Below are 17,287 nucleotides of genomic sequence, written 5' to 3'. Positions count from 1 at the left end.
TCTGATCACATTGCTGGGAGAAAATGAATCATTCCAGATACCTGAGCAAAATAATTTCAGACATAGAGAGATGGCAAACACAGGCTTTTTGACAGGAGCATATAATGGGATACATACAGAAATCCACAATTTTCAGGAGCACCATTCGTTTACATGAATAAACATTATTTCTGGGAAGCAGAATGACAGGTCATGCCACATATAACATGGAAGGTTATAGGGGTCATTTCAGTTACTTTTAGTATGATGTAGAGAGTGATATCCCGAGACAATTTCCAATTGGTTTTCTTTTTTTATTATTTGTGGTTATTGAGTTATTTCGTTTTTTATTCACTAATTTTCCTATTTGCAATTTCAGGCTGCCAAATTACCAACTATGCACCAATCTGGATAAGAGACTGGAATACAAAGGGGAGAGGCCTGGATAGAAAGATGAGTAATTAAAAAGTAGCAATAACAATGAATCTGTAGCTTTACAGAGCATTTTTAGATGGGGTCAGTGACCCCCATTTGAAAGCTGGAAAGAGAAGGCAGATCATTTTAAAAACTATATAAAAAAAATAAATAATGGAGACCAATTGAAAAGTCACTGCGAATTGACCTTACATATGGAGGAATATAATATGTTTACTTAACTGAAAAAAATGTGCGCAAAGACCATTGCGAATGCTAGCGATGTTTGCGTCCTTTTTGCCCAATTACAGTCTTCAACGACTTTCTCACAAAGTTTGCGACCTAATGGCTTTTACAAACATTCGCAGTGTATATAATAACATTTTGCAATCACAAAGCTTTTTTTTTGGGACACAATATTTAAAAAATTTAAAAAACCTTTGCTTAGTGATTTAATATTCGCCAAAGAATGATTTTATATTGGGGGCAGCGCTGAACATTCTCAGTACATTCCATTTTAAACAACGCTTGAAAATTTTTAATTAAATTCCCCCTTAAACCTTAACTTAAAGGGAAACGACCAATTTAACAGAAGCACATCCCACCATCAATGTTCCCAAATCTAGTGGAAAGCTCTTCCAAAAAAGCAGAGCCTTTTGGGGAATGAGATATCGGACATTCTGGTGTCCAGATCCTTTTGGCCATAGAGTGTATTTACACTTCCCCCGTGGTAGCACCCATAGGGTGCTATGATTTAAATCAGCATGTTACTGTAAATTGACTGGTCGTGAACAGGATAGACATAGTTATAGTCACAATACACAGTAGACATTTCCCATCCCAGACAGAAGTCAAGAAGAACCAGATCAGAAGGTTTATTTTCATGCTATAAAGAAGAATAGACACATATTTTACAGAGTCTGCCAAGATACAGTCCTCTAGGTATCTTGCTTCTTCATTATAGCTGAACACATCATTACCTAGGGGTCATTTTATGTCAAGAGTCTATTGCTCCCATAAGTTTAGTATGAGTTTTTAGTATCACTTTTATTTACTAGAGACTTGCAGGATTTGTTTCCCAGTTTGTTGTATGTTCCTACTCTGGCCTTTATATATATATACTTTATATTATATATATATGAAGGATTTTGCCAAATATATATATATTTTTTCTAAAGCATTAGGAAGTTGGCTCTTTTAACCTGGGTGCTGTTAGCATTACAGCTCTCTGGCTATGGGTTGGTTATAACAACAACCATGAGAAATCGTATGAGAAGGAAAAAGCAATTAGAGTAGATTAGTCATGAGGCCCTCCAAGAGATTTGTATGGCCCTCAATCTACGGTTGCATAAATCTCTTTGTATGACATCATCAATTTAATATATAAAGAACATTAAACCAAATGTTACCGTAGGATTCATGGGCTTCTTTTTACATCAGTTTTATATTTAATTTTGAAATCTGACACAGGGCTAGACATATTGTCAGTTTCCCAGTGACTTGTGCTCTGATAAACTTCAGTCATTTTTACTGCTGTACAAGTTAGAGTGATATCATCCCTCCATTCTCCCCCACAACAGCCCATCTGTAGAACAATCTGAAGGTAACCACATAACAGCTCCTCGGTAGATCTAAGAACAGCACTCAATAGTAAAATCCAGGTCCCACTGCGACACATTCAGTTACATTGAGTAGGAGAAACAATAGCTTGCCTGAAAGCAGTTTCATCCTGAAGTGCTGGGTCTTTCTGCATATGACCAGGCAAAATTATCTTAAATCGCTGCCTACACACCAACATTACAACTAACAAAAATACACTTGTTGGTTTAGGAATAAAATGTTACATGGTAGAGTGAATTATTTGCAGTGTAATTTAGAAATAAAAACCACACCATAAAAATCATGACAGAATCCCTTTAAAAGTAGTATGGACACTCCTGCTGTAGGTAAAACCTGCCAGTTGGTGGGGATAACTGTTATGAACGTATGTCTTAAAAAGGCACCAACATCTTGTTCTAATTGATGATTAAATTTACTAGAAAATCATATCCCTGACCTCTTCATTCTCTTGCCTGATAAACAAACTATATTATGGCTTAATGGTTGAGACGCCCTGTTACAGCCCACAAGGCACAACATGCGTTAGGTTACATATTGAGATGTTTTTTCTTTATATAAACTACCTTTTAACTACAACAACCTCCATATGATGTCTGGTTTGTGCCAGCTTGAGTGAGAAGATAAAGTGTGTTCATATTGGCTCTGTACTGTAAACAGTGCATACAAATGCTGTGCTTTTTTACTAAAACTGTAAATTGTTAGACAAGTGCATCCATCCTTGTGATGAAGACACACAATGAAAGCTACATTCTGGAAAGATGAATAACTTCGAGATCAGCTAAGGAAATAATAAAAAATGTCCAAAGACCAACAAAGTGACTAAAGGTATGGAAAATAATGACTGTTGATGCTAAAGAAGATATGTAAGGTTTAACTTCTCTAGGGAGAAAAAACCCAGTACATATAAAGTAACATAGTTACATAGTTAAATTGGGTTAAAAAACGACAAAGTCCATCAAGTTCAACCCCTCCAAATGAAAACCCAGCATCCATACACACACCCCTCCCTACTTTCACATAAATTATATATACCCATATCTATATTAACTATAGAGTTATAGAGATCACATATCATGTGATATTTGATATTTTGATAATATGTCAAGAAATCATCCAAGCCATTCTTAAAGGCAATAACTGAATCAGCCATCACAACATCACCCGGCAGTGCATTCCACAACCTCACTGTCCTGACTGTGAAGAACCCCCTACGTTGCTTCAAATGAAAGTTCTTTTCTTCTAGTCTAAAGGGGAGGCCTCTGGTACGGTGATCCACTTTATGGGTAAAAAGGTCCCCTGCTATTTGTCTATAATGTCCTCTAATGTACTTGTAAAGTGTAATCATGTCCCCTTGCAAGCGCCTTTTTTCCAGAGAAAACAACCTCAACCGTGACAGTCTACCCTCATAATTTAAGTCTTCCGTCCCTCTAACCAATTTAGTTGCCCTTAATCTCTGTACTCTCTCCAGCTCATTTATATCCCTCTTAAGAACCGGAGTCCAAAACTGCACTGCATACTCCAGATGAGGCCTCACCAGGGACCTATAAAGAGGCATAATTATGTTTTCATCCCTTGAGTTAATGCCCTTTTTTATGCAAGACAGAACTTTATTTGCTTTAGTAGCCACAGAATGACACTGCCCAGAATTAGACAACGTGTTATCTACAAAGACCTCTAGATCCTTCTCATTTAAGGAAACTCCCAACACACTGCCATTTACTATATAACTTGTATTTATATTATTTTTACCAAAGTGCATAACCTTGCATTTATCAACATTGAACCTCATTTTCCAGTTTGCTGCCCAGTTTTCCAGTTTAGACAAATCACTCTGCAAAGTGGCAGCATCCTGCATGGAACCTATAGTTCTGCACAATTTAGTATCATCTGCAAAAATAGAAACAGTGGGAACACCTTCTTTCCATGGTGCCCTTCTGTGCATTTTTTGAATGAAAATCAAAGGGTGAAGGAATGCCAATGGGCTTGTGCCCAATGTCTGTTTATTGTACTTTGTCTTGAGACTTGGAAAGAAACAACCACCATGCAAAATGGCATATGTCGGTAGGGGCACATGCAGCTTTGCCAGTGGTTCCAAGTTAAACACTGATTTTCAGTTAGCAGAATACTGCAGTGGTTTTGTGCATTTGTTATTAGCACGTTTCACCATAACCCCCACTCCCATTATAAATGGCTCTATGGGGATTATTTCAATGTTCATATTTTGTTAGATTTCCAAGTTTCAAAATTTGTTTGTGCTAAAAATCATGATTGTGAATAATAGCATAAAAAAACAAATTTACAATATATATTCAGCGCATAAAAAAAAAAAAACTTGAATGCTTATAAGGCATATAAAAGCTGTGTAGAAGTCAATGGGAGTAGTCCCTAGCCAAAATGTAAACTACAGGTATGGGACCTATTACCCAGAATGCTCGGCACCTGGGGTTTTCCTGATAAGGGATCTTTCCATAACTTGGGTCTCCCTACATTAAGGGGCAGATTTACTAAAATTTGCATTTTTGTTTCTATCACAAATCACATTTTATCTCAAAATTGTTTTTTTTATTAAAAAACACACTAAAATTTATTGTGTAAAAACTACGAAAAATTTGAATACAAATCTTCCCCATGTAAAAGTAGCCGAGGTCCCATAGAAGGGAGCTGCACTATCCTATTGGACCCTTTTTACGTCTAGATGTTTTTGCTAGTAATTGCTTCAAAAACAAAAATTTTTATAAATATTTGTATTTTTTTTTTTTTTTAAGTTTTTTTTGTTTCTTTGTACTTTTTATACTCAGATCATTTAATAACTTTCAAAGCATTCAAGAGTTTAGAGAAATAGAGTTTAATCGTGGTTTCAAAAACTTCTAAAACCACTAAAATTCAACCTTTAAGAGGCCTTTAAAGGGCATGTAAAGGCAAAAAAATGAAAAAGAAACCTATCTCCAATATACTTTAATTAAAAAATGTGTACCATTTTTATAAGAAACCTGTCTGTATGCAGTGAAATTTTCCCTTCATTTACTGCTGTTGATAGGAATTGTCAGATGGTCGCAAACTGCTGAGCAGGGAAACAATCATACTTATGAACAGCAGGGGGAGCCCCCGCCTTACTTCCCAGCCATGCAGAACTCAAGCAGCTTTGTTTATGATGATCCCTAAGCAGCCCAGACCACACTGAGCATGTGCACAGTCTTAGTCTTGCAAAGATATTTAACAAAGTTACAAGATGGTGACACCCTGTAGCCAACTTTGAAAGCATAAATTATTTGTTTGATTAGGCTTGTGGTGCAGTAAGTTCATGTTTATATTTAGTATACAAAATACAGCATTTCTAGCATTATTCTATTTTAGACTTTACATGCCCTTTAAATCTACTAAAACATTAAACCCAGTAAGATCTGAGATGGGATCAAGTATAAGGCACCATTTTATTATTCAATATGTAAAGATAGTCAAACCCGGAGCACACTCCGTTTATAGATGCAGTTAAAAAGTATTTATTAAAGCAAAAACATCTCAAAAAGCCCTATGGGTTTAGTGCCTTGCGGGCACTTAGTCATAGGCTAAAGAACATTTTAACATACAGTCATATTTAAATGAAAGAAGACCAATCAGAAGCATTTCCCAAACAGCAAATCCAAAGGTAGACAACTAAGAAGGACCAATTGAAAGTATGCTTAGGATGACCAATCCAAACCCCTGTTACAAATTTTGCTAGACCATCCTAGATTGCATCATATACTGTATACAGTTATAAGTATAGTAGGTTAAAAATACTGTTTTATTATTACAGAGATATATGAAATAATTTGTACAAATTTTAATTATTTGATCAAAATTAAGTCTATGGGAGACTTCCTTTCCATAATTCAGAGATAACGGATCCCAATGCTGTGTTTCTTTAATTTGAGTTTTTTTGAGCTTGTAAACTCATTAAAAATGATGATTAAAACACAAATTCAAGGTATTTGAGTTTTTCTCCTCGATTTTTCTCACAATTCAGTTTTTTTCTTTTCAGGTTTCTTAATAAATAAAATAATCATGTTTTTTTTAAAAAAATTGTGAGTCTGTTCAAAGTAGAAAAAAAAACCTTTAAAATTACACAAATCCAAATTTTAATAAATAGGCCTCCCCAACGTGTCAATGCAATTAGTGCTTTTTTTTTTTTTTACATTTTAGAGTTAAAAAAATATATAGTGAATAAAGTATGCCCTATTGTAAAATATAAGGATATAATACACAAAAGCCATGAATATCCTGTAAATTATATCCTTATAAACGGTGAGTTCTGATGTCATCAGTTATAAACAGTGAGTTCTGATGTCATTTCTGTCACATGACTCATTGAAATTTGTGTATTATAATAAATAAAGTACCCCCAGTTGCAAAATATGAGGATATTAGAAGTTACCTCGGAGTTCCATGACCTGTATAAAAACACTCGGCCTTCGGCCTCGTGTTTTTATATGGTCATGAAACTCCTCGGTAACTTATAATATCCTTATATTTTACAAGAGGGGGTACTTTATTCACTATATAATACACAAAAGCTATGAATATCCTGTAAATTATATCCTTATAAACGGTGAGTTCTGATGTCATCAGTTATAAACGGTGAGTTCTGATGTCATTTCTGTCACATGACTCACTGAAATTTGTGTATTATAATAAATAAAGTACCCCCAGTTGTAAAATATGAGGATATTAGAAGTTACCTCGGAGTTCCATGACCTGTATAAAAACACTCGGCCTTCGGCCTCGTGTTTTTATATGGTCATGAAACTCCTCGGTAACTTATAATATCCTTATATTTTACAAGAGGGGGTACTTTATTCACTATATTATAAGTCACAGAGGATTTCCATTAACCATATAAAAGCACAAGGCTGAAGGTTACTTCTAGGGGCACATTTACTAAGGATCGAATTTTGAAGTTAAAAAACTTCGAAATTTGACCATCGAATTTGACTACTTCTATAGTCCAAGTATTTTTTCAAGTGAAAATGGCCGTTTCCGATCAAAGTAAAATCGTACCATCAAACTATTTAATCCTTCGATTGAAGGAATATCACCTTTGATTCGAAGGTTTTGGTCGTAGCATATAGTCGAAGAGGATCGAAGTGAACCTTGCCCCACTTGTATTCGAATCGATCGATTCGAAGTTTTATGCCCCACTTCCTTTCTGCCATTTTTTCACACAGGAAGCCTTCTAGTGGCCATTTTAGGTGCATTTTCGGCATGATTGCACACTTGCTATTTAGACTACACAGGTGGAGGAGGCTTAATTTTTTGGGAAAAAATGGCAGGGAGGAGGAGGATTGAGGAAGAGGAGTGGGAATGTCTCTCTAGCCCTGGGGAGGGGCCAACGGTGGCTGGATCCCACACTATGTGGGATCTTATTCGTCGCAGGAGGAGGAGACACTGGGAGGGGTTCCTGGGGGGGAGGAAGAGGAGGAGGGAGAGAGTGGGGGTCCCGTAGTGGGGGTGAGAGTAGGGCAGAGGGGTCCCATAGAGGGGGGCAGCATAGGGCAGAGGGGTCCCATAGTGGGGAGGAGAGTAGGGCAGGGGGGTCCCATAGTGAGGGTGAGCGTAGGGCAGGGGGGTCCCTTAGTGGGGAGAAGAGTAGGGCAGAGGGGTCCCTTAGTGGGGGTGAACATAGGGCAGGGGGGTCCCGTAGAAGGAGGGAGGAGCGTAGGGCAGGGGGGCAGGAGCGTAGTGTAGGGAGGGTGTCCCCCAGCCCACGCAATGAGTCCCCCAGAACACGCTGCATGTCTCGCTCACCATCTGGGGCACACAATGTGTCACGTACCCCACCCAGGGCTCAGAGAGGCTCCCCCAGGAGGAGGCCACGGAGGCTGCCCAGCAGCGAGGAGGAGGCACCAACAACTGCCTCAGAGAAGAGAAAGGAGGAAGATGACGGAGGAGAGGAGGGCCCACCACCAAAATGGCCCAAAGATTTACCAGTGATGAGAATGGAGCACTGGTGGACGAGGTGGTAGCGCAAAGGGATGTGCGATTTGGGAGACGGTCCCATCGCATCAGTGCTGCCAGACGCCAACAACTCTGGCAGCAGGTAACGGACAAAGTGAACACTGTAGGCGCTTTAAACAGGGATCGCCCCACTATGTACAAGTGCTTCAGTGACCTGAAGCGCTGGCTAAGGGCAAAGCTAGTTACCAGGAGTGTCCCTCTACTCAGACTGCAACCCTATGAGCACCGGCTTCTGGACATTATGGGAAAAGAGGGCCGTGAAGGGCTGGACACAGACTGGAGAAGTAAGTAGACTTTTATAGAAACAAATATCTGACTCCTTTTTTTCCATATTCCCATCATTTAGATAAATGCCTAATTTCCCCTTTAGCATTTCACTTCTTTGGTAAAATATTGCTCCAGTTTTGCATTAGAGGAGTTTCTTGTGCTTTTCTTTACAGCGTTGCTGTTTGTTTATTACTAGTGCAGCTGTAACATTGACAAAATGGCAACCATTTCTTTATTAACCATTTCCCCACTATAGCCCAAATGTTTAGAAACTGCATTAAAGGGGTTCACCTTTAAGTTAACTTTTAAGTATGTTATAGAATGGCCAAGTCTAAGCAACTTTTCAGTTGTCCTTCATTATTTATTTAGTATATTTTTATTGTGAGTTTTTATTACTGTTATTACTAATCAGACCATCCCCTAATTATATTCCAGTCTCTTATTCAGATGAATGCATGGTTGCTATGCTAATTTGGACCCTAGCAACCCGATTTCTGAGATTGCAAAGTGTAGATCTGCTGAATAAAAAGCTAAGTAACTCAAAAACCACAAGTATTGTCATATATTACATTCTCTCCTGCTCGCATCATTGCAAATATATTTAAGTTTTAACCATTCCATCTCGCTTGCTGTGCCATTATAGATTCAAGTTTAACCATTTCATCTCCCTTGCTGTACCATTCCATTGGAATTAGTATTTTGAATGAGAAATAAAATAGATTTGTAGCATGTGGGAGGTCTCTACACCAGGCTACTAGCCAAGTACACTTGCAATTCCATATGATTTTGTCTTTTATTACCCTTTTTGCTTTCTTTATTCACAATTGCAGTACCGCCGCAAACATCGCGGCCTGACTAGACAATGACCAGGACCAGGATGATGCCGCTCAGCAACCCCAGGAAGAGGGTGAGGCTGAAGAGCCAGATATAGCCCCGGAAGCTCAAGGTACAGACATGTTCAATGTATGTGACCAATGTAGTTGCTCCCTCAACTTGTTTAGAGCATTACTAATGTCCTATTTCACATTACAGAACACTGAGCTGAACGCCGAGCCCAGTCACCAGCCGTGAATCCTGTGGTGCCCCCCAGACGTAAGATCAATGTTTATAACCCCTTCCTTTATTTGTCTGTGTGTCACCAAAGATGCCATGTAATGGTTAAGCTGAGCTCAGAAGAGGTGGTTAGGAGAACAAAAAAATTTTTTGTCTTAAAAAAAACATGTTTTCAAAGCTACAGACTGGTGTGAAATTTCCACTCTAGTGTTGTGTTTATGCCACCCCCCCAAACAAAAACACCCCCCCCAATCGAACTTGGAACCTTTTGTAACCATTTGTAACCTTTTGTTTGTTGTGGGTTATGCACATGTCCAATATATATATTTATATTTGATTTTTCTCGTAGGTCGTGCTGCTGCCACTGCTGCTGCTGCAGCAATTGGGGGACCACCACAGGAGGAAGGACAGCGAGTGGGTGATCAACCTGCAGCGCAACCGGGGCTCATCGATGGTGGCTGCCATGCAGCCTATGCTCCATCAGCAGCACCGCCAGGAACTCTGGATGAGGTGGTGGATGGCCCAAATCCATGCTGACATTTGGGAGACCCGGATGGCCATCCATCATGGGGGCAAATTCACTAAACGCCGAAGCACCGAACGCTAGCGTTAATTCGGTAGCGTTTGGCATTTTCGTTACTGCGCAAATTCACTAACGAACGCTGGCGTAGTTTCGCTAGTGTTACTTCGCACCCTTACGACAGGCGAATTTTCGCTAGCGACGTAACTACGCAAATTCACTAACTTGCGCAGTGTACTGAACGCAACCTTTTAAGCTAGACTTCCATCGCCACCTCAGACCTGGCGAAGCGCAATAGAGTAGATAGGGATTGTTTCAAAAAAAGTCAAAAATTTTTCTAAGTCCCAAAAAATGCTGGCGTGTTTTCTACATGATGGGTGATAGGCTGAAAAAGATTGAAAAAATTTTTGGGGCTCCCCTCCTTCCCCCATACATTTCCTGACTCATGGCAACTTACCTAGACAGTGGGCACATGTGTAGGGCAAAATAAAATTTTTATTTGATGATTTGAAGCTTTTCTTGGCATTTGTAGTGCTGATACGTATTCCTCCATTGAAATTTGAATTTGGCGCCGTATGCAAATTAGCCTTCGGATTTTGCGCAACTTCGGATTTTAGTGAATTTGCGGAGCGCTGGCGAAACTACGCCTGGCGAAGTACGGCGAAGTTGCGCCTGGCATCTCAGTGAATTTGCCCCATGGATTCCAGGATCTGGTGGCAGCCCAGCCTCACCGACCAGGGGGCTCTGCTGAGGGTGAAGTCCCTGGTCCACCTGCTGCTCCCCCTCTACCCCCTGAAGCTCCTCAACATCGGGGGAAAAGGGGGCATGGAAGGGGACAAGGTCCTGTCCGAGGGGACAAACGTCCCTAGCTCCAGTCTGTGTCATTTTCCAACTGACACTGGCCTCTTTCCCTATTTTCTCCTGGTAACAAACTTTGCCCTATTGACGCTTCAGGTATCACTTTGTCCGTTACCCAGCAATGGGACTGACTCCCAAACAACACATGCCATTGTTTACACTGTGCTCCATTCTCATCACTGAGGGGAGCCATTTTAAGATCTATTGGCACCCTTTCCAATAACATCTGGAAAAGCACTTACAAACATCAAAAAGTGCATTTGCTCTAACATATTTCTATGGCGATGCTGCAGTGTTGCCCAACATATTCACTTGCCAAAATATTACATGTGAGGGTCAATGAATTCTAATCATTGCAAGCATATGACTACACTTTTTATTGTGTATTTATGACTAATGCAGTGTTGCTTCAAAGGTAACATGTGCTAATCAAGCTCTGTATGAATGTGTTTTACATGTTATGTGCATTCATGTAACAATGGCTTATGTTCTGCAACTGTCAACACATTCAAGTGTAAAAAGTGTACCTTGTACTTTGCACTATGAAGTATTGTTGGTTACCTATGGCCTACTTTGGCTACCCAGCACTCATAATATGTGCTCATGCCTACTACAACCTCCTACTCCACCACCTCTGGTACTTAAATAGCAAGTCAGAGGTATATGATACGCCTTAAAGGCACAAAGCGTTGATTTTTAAGTTGAACTATTCCAACACATTACCTGGCCAGCACTAACCTCATATGTGTTGATACTTTCAAACATCCCATATTGTCATATATTGACAAGTGTCATTTGTATATCATATTGATTGTTATATTCTTGTTTTGTACACTCCTCAATGCCAAACTTTTTTTGTCTTCTTTAATTTATGTTAACTTGCCCAGCATGGACACAGGGGGGCATTATGAATCTCATGCAAGAAATGCTTGCCCGTAACCCTCTAAACCTTTTGTAAAGCTCTGGCCTTTAGTGCTTAATGAGGGCTGCTATATATTGAAATAAATGCTGAGACTGCATTCCTACTGTGTGTTACAGCTAGGCTACATGTTCAATTGGCTGTAAAAATGCTTATGTGGTGTTCAACAAACAAACTTTTGTCACAAATCCATATTGTCATTTTATCCTTATAAAAATGTTTGAGCTTTTGAACAAGATTTTGTCAGTAAACCCACAAAACCAAAAACTGTGTCCGTTTGACAAGACCAACATATTAAGGCCAAACAACAGACCTAGGTATTAGTGCATTTCAGTCATTATTGAGTTAATATCGATGAAGGCTCCTAGAAAGACTCTACCTGATTATCATTAGATTGATTAGTAAACATTATTACAATGGGGTACTAATAGGTTGAAAGGGTAAGCAAATGACAACATTCCCAGCTGAATAAGATGCTTTGAAAGGTAAGTGAAAATATTGGAAAAAATCACAAGCACAAAAATTGGATTTAGGAATAAGGGTCTAACAAAATATGTGGCATTCTTTGGCCTTGCACACATGCTGATGCTAGAAATTAACTATTTTCTGTGGTTTCACAGCACCCCCAGTGAATGAGAGGCATCATAAGTGCAATTTCATCAACAACTTGGTAGGAGACATGCCTTCCCTTTCTTATTAGTTAATTGATTAACACACATCCAACCTCAAAGTCAATCAAGTGCCATTAACTACAATCTCTGCCAAAATCAATTAATTGAAGTAAAGTACTAGTCCCAAGAAGCATAATGCATGTATTGTTACAAGATTGTAGCTAGTCTATGCCAAATACATACACATTCCTTTAAAGGAATCTGTCAAATGGCTTTATAGAAAATATAACATATAACTTACCCACAAGCCAGCCCTCAGGATTTGTAGTTGGGTGAAGAGGTGATTGGGAGCTGAGTGAGGGAGGATAGAAACATCCTGGACACTTCCAGGAAACACAGATTGTGGTAATGGGAGCGCTTACAATGACGTTAGTGCTCCTGTTGATGGGGAGGTGGTGTGTGATCAATAGATGAAAACAATCAATGAGTCATAAGTAATTAGGGAATTGTCCAATTTAGAAAAAGTCCTGTTTCAATGTTATCCACTCTGCCTGTGTTGAGGGTAACAAAATGAGCCTAGGCGATGGACTCTTTTAAAGTAAAATAGCATCAGGCGTAGGTTTTTATTGGTAATCCAATGTTTCCCAGCATTCCCATTAACCATTTACTGAAGCCTAAGGATAGATAGGCTCAATCAAATATTCGAATTAAAAAAACTTTGAATATTCGATTATCAAAGTGGGAGATGGAGCTCGGCAGGTCAAAGTTGGGGAATAAATATTTTTTTAAAAAACTTTGAGTGAAGATTGATAGATTTTCGAATCCTTCGATATTCGAATTCGATGGTCGAAGTCAAATAGAAGGATCTTATAGTCGAAGGAAAAAACACTTCGATATTCGAAGTTTCCTACTTTGAATCGAAGTTGGAATATACCCTAGTCGAAGTATACAAAAATAGCTCGAAATTTTACGTTTTTTACTTCGATCCTTGATAAATCTGCCCCTTAATATCCTCGTACTTTATTTATTTTAATACACAAGTTTTAGTGAGTAATGTGAGGAAAACGACATCACTAAGCTCCATTTATAACTGATGACATCCCTAAGAGCCAATTATAAGGATATAATTTACAGGATATTCATGGCTTTTGTGTATTATATACGTATACATCATTGGTGTAAAGCAAACCTGCCGTTCAAACACATCTATGCTCATTTCAAATAATAAATAATAATAATAATAATATTATTTCAAATAATAGAAATAAAAGTGACAAAAGTTAGACAAAAAAAAATTCCATTTATTATTTTTCTGCAAATACAAAAGGAGTTCTGGTAATAGGAGGTGATATTAGAAATGCAGAATAATCTGCTAAACTGACCTTAGAGAGTCCACCAACTTCCAAGTAGAAACAGATGATAAAGACATTCCAGGCAACCCAGAAAGCTGTCCAAATTGTGTACTAAACAGAAAGAGCAAAAGCAAAAATATAAATGTAGAGTAAATGAGCACCATCTGTCTGGAGAGACTAGTTATCTCAGATTCTACGGCACCTTTCTGCCTTATGATTATGCTCCATGGAGCAGCTCAGAGAGCCAGAATCATATATTTTACCTGTGTATTTCTGCTTCTGCTACTCGGTATTGATGCTTTGGGAGAGCAGCCACTTAGCTATTCGCTTGCAAAGATAAAAATATCTGTCTGCACCTTCACACACACTCTCAGCTCAGGTCTCCAAATAATGATCTGCACATACACATAGTGCCAGACTTGCTACATTCACATAACGTGGAGGAAAATTATCTACCACTCTTTCGCCAAAGATGGCTTCACTCACTTGTGGGGGAATGTAATAAAAGTCGCAAAGAGCAAAACAATTTGTACAAACTTCCTTAATTCATTGCGAATTTTAATTGCATATTGTGAATTTTAATTGTGCACTTTTAAGAAGTGTTTGAAGGTGTCATTAGCTTTTGGAGGAAACATAACAACTTTACATGAGAACTTTTATTAAATTCACTGTGCACTGGGGCAAACTATAACATTCACAAACCTTCCAAGTGTTCGCTAAACAGTTTTTGGGTTTGCAAAAGCTATATTCAATTCAAACAATGGAAAACACAAATGCAGAACTTTACACATTCGCATATTTTTTCCTTTACCGACTTTTATTTTATTCCCCCATTGGTCTAGTAACCCATAGCAACTAATCATTAAACTATAGCAACTAATCAGTAATCCAATGTTTGCTTTCAAACTCCTTACCAGTAAATACTTCCTACTGAATGGTTCCTATAGGTTAATAGAGAGATGAAAATGTTTGACTTTAATTACATTAATGCTTATATATCAAACTGTTCGAGTTTCCTTTGATTATGGCAGCTTTGGGAAGTCTTTATACTATTTTTCCAAAGTGTCTTTTAAGAAACAATTAATTTGAACCAAGCTCCCACAGCAATGTTTTCCTCCCCCCCCATTATACAGATATCCATATACTGCATCACTGACGACTTCCCTAAATTAACTGAGTCTATGTTGTTGTGTCCAGAAAATGCAGTTCTTGGAGAAAAGGCACATGCATACTTGATGCCAACCCATGATTCTGGGCCTTGTTGCCCATCACCAAGAGCAGGGCTGAAAACAGTAGTGATTAAAAATAGATAGCTAGATAGATAGATAGATGATTTATAGATGATAGAATGATAGATAGATAGATGATAGATAGATAGATAGATAGATAGATAGATAGATAGATAGATAATAGATTGATAGATAGATAGATAGATAGATAGATAGACAATAGATAGCAAAATCAATAGATGAAAGATAGATGATAGATAGACAGCAATTGATAAATAATAGACAGATAGATAGATGATAGACAGCAATAGATAGATATATGATAGATAGAGGCAGATATAGATGATAGATAGATGATAGATAGACAGACAGACAGACAGACAGACAGATAGATAGATAGATAGATAGATAGATAGATAGATAGATAGCTAAATACATAGAGATGAAAAGACAGACAGATAAAAAGATAGAGAGATAGATAAAGCATTTTATCATTCTTACCTGTCAGTATCATGGCTGGGGCATCACAGAATGGTTTAATAAGCTTACTTGGCAGAGTATTTTACCTTTTATGCTGGAAACATTTTAGCAGCTCTATCTGCTAGAACATACATTCTTGCCAGTCAGAACATTTCAGAGTCAACGTGTTTTTTTTCCCTAACTGTAAAAAGTTTTGGAACTTACCGCCACTATGTATCTCGGCCTGTACTGTATAGTTCCAAATAATCCCAATATGACGACAATGATGTGAAGAAAATTCCCAAGAATCGGTGCCCATTGGTATCCAAGGAAATCAAATATCTGTCTTTCCAGTGCAACCAACTATTGGAGAGAACAAAAATCATAGTTAGTCATTAATACAGAAGGTGAACAACTATGAAAGTTAAATATTTATTGAAGAGTATGAACTAAAATATATAGGGAATAATGTACCCCTCATGTAAGACTTAAGGAGTAGTAGTAGTCAAACAGTAACTCCATAACCTTATTAAAGCACACAAGGTTGCAAGCCAAGTGCTTTTATACAGGTCATGTAACTCAGAGTTGTTTTAATATCTAATATGTTTATATTCTACAACAGGGGGCACACTATTCCTTGTAATATACAATGATGATTAAGCCCTGACTATAATGGAGACATACAGTAACTAAAGTACCATTTATAATGATATACTGTAATTTACAGTGACTTTCATGTAATATACTGTATATACAGACACATATACAGTAAGTGACATCCTATTATAATTAACCACTTCATTTTCAAAAATAGTTTTAAAAAAAAAATACATTTTTATTAATAAATGTTTAAAAAGACTTAGCCTCCAAAATAATTAGGTGCTTCCTGAATGGCAAGAACAACATCCCTTTCCTGATAATCCCAATATGGTCCTGAAGAATTCTACCCTATAATGCCGATCATTTAGTTAACTCCATGTAATGCTACTGTATTTTGAAAAAGATAAATTGTGGGATAATGCTGAATCCATCCCTGCTCCAGGGTACATTGGATTTGCAACAGTGAATAGTGATTGTTTGGCATTGTGTAAAATCAATGTGTGGTGCCTCCAGGGACACCTTCATAAGAGCATAATCATGATGAAGGGATGGCTAGCCTCATTCAGATGCTTACTGTATAATAAACAACAGCTACTGGAAATGCATTGTGCCTTGAAATATCGTTCCTTCCTTTATATCTGGCCTTCCTGTTCTTTCTGTCCCTTAATAATGACATTAAAAGTCGACTTCCAGTTAATCTCATCACTTGCAATCAGCTTGTTCTCTTCATCTAATGTTAGTGTGAAACAATAGTTTCCTACACAGACTGTATGGCTCTGCTCAGAAAACTCCCTGCAAGGAAACATAGGTTCTGTTATTTTAATTTGCACTGTAGGAAATTATATTTGTTTGACAAAAATGGAAAAAAACACAATCAGCAAAATAAACTGACCCAATATCTGAATGTTTAGAGTTCCCAACAACTGAACCATAAGAACCTTTCATAAAAAAATAAGGATTGATAAACATTTTGGTAGATCATTGTATAAAATTTAATATTTCAGTGTAATGGTACTTTTCTCTAATAACAGCTACAGGCAGTTTTCATAGCACAAATTGAAGTCACCTTGTTCACTGTGGGAATATATATATATATATATATATATATATATATATATATATATATATATATATATATATATATATATATATATCCTTCAGAATGGACAAGCACTCCAGAAATATTTCAGTCAAATAGTTTTATTCAAACATCACTTCTGTGTCATATTTATATATATATTTACATATATATATATATATATATATATATATATATATATATATATATATATATACACATTCCAAGGCCACTGCACACGCTTACCAACAAGTTATATACCCTGGTGCTCCCAGAATTTCAAATATATAGGTAAGTAGATGCCGGTGCACACAGGGAATTTTTTCAAATCAAT

At 37.7% G+C, this 17,287-nt stretch overlaps 1 protein-coding gene across 2 annotated transcripts in view; it reads right to left on the bottom strand.

Moving 5' to 3' along the window:
* nkain3.S (Sodium/potassium transporting ATPase interacting 3 S homeolog) overlaps positions 1-17,287 on the bottom strand; it is a 313,723-nt gene that overhangs the window by 96,744 nt on the left and 199,692 nt on the right. For both annotated transcript variants that reach the window (XM_041567191.1, NM_001093808.1), the window contains 2 exon segments: positions 15,501-15,638; positions 13,618-13,698 (listed from right to left, as the gene is read on the bottom strand). In XM_041567191.1, the coding sequence (XP_041423125.1) occupies positions 13,618-13,698; positions 15,501-15,638 (219 nt within the window).

Source organism: Xenopus laevis, chromosome 6S, assembly GCF_017654675.1.
Source record: "Xenopus laevis strain J_2021 chromosome 6S, Xenopus_laevis_v10.1, whole genome shotgun sequence".
Taxonomy (NCBI): Eukaryota; Metazoa; Chordata; class Amphibia; order Anura; family Pipidae; genus Xenopus; species Xenopus laevis.
Note: the sequence above shows the minus strand (reverse complement) of the source record. Positions and strands in the feature narration are given on the sequence as shown.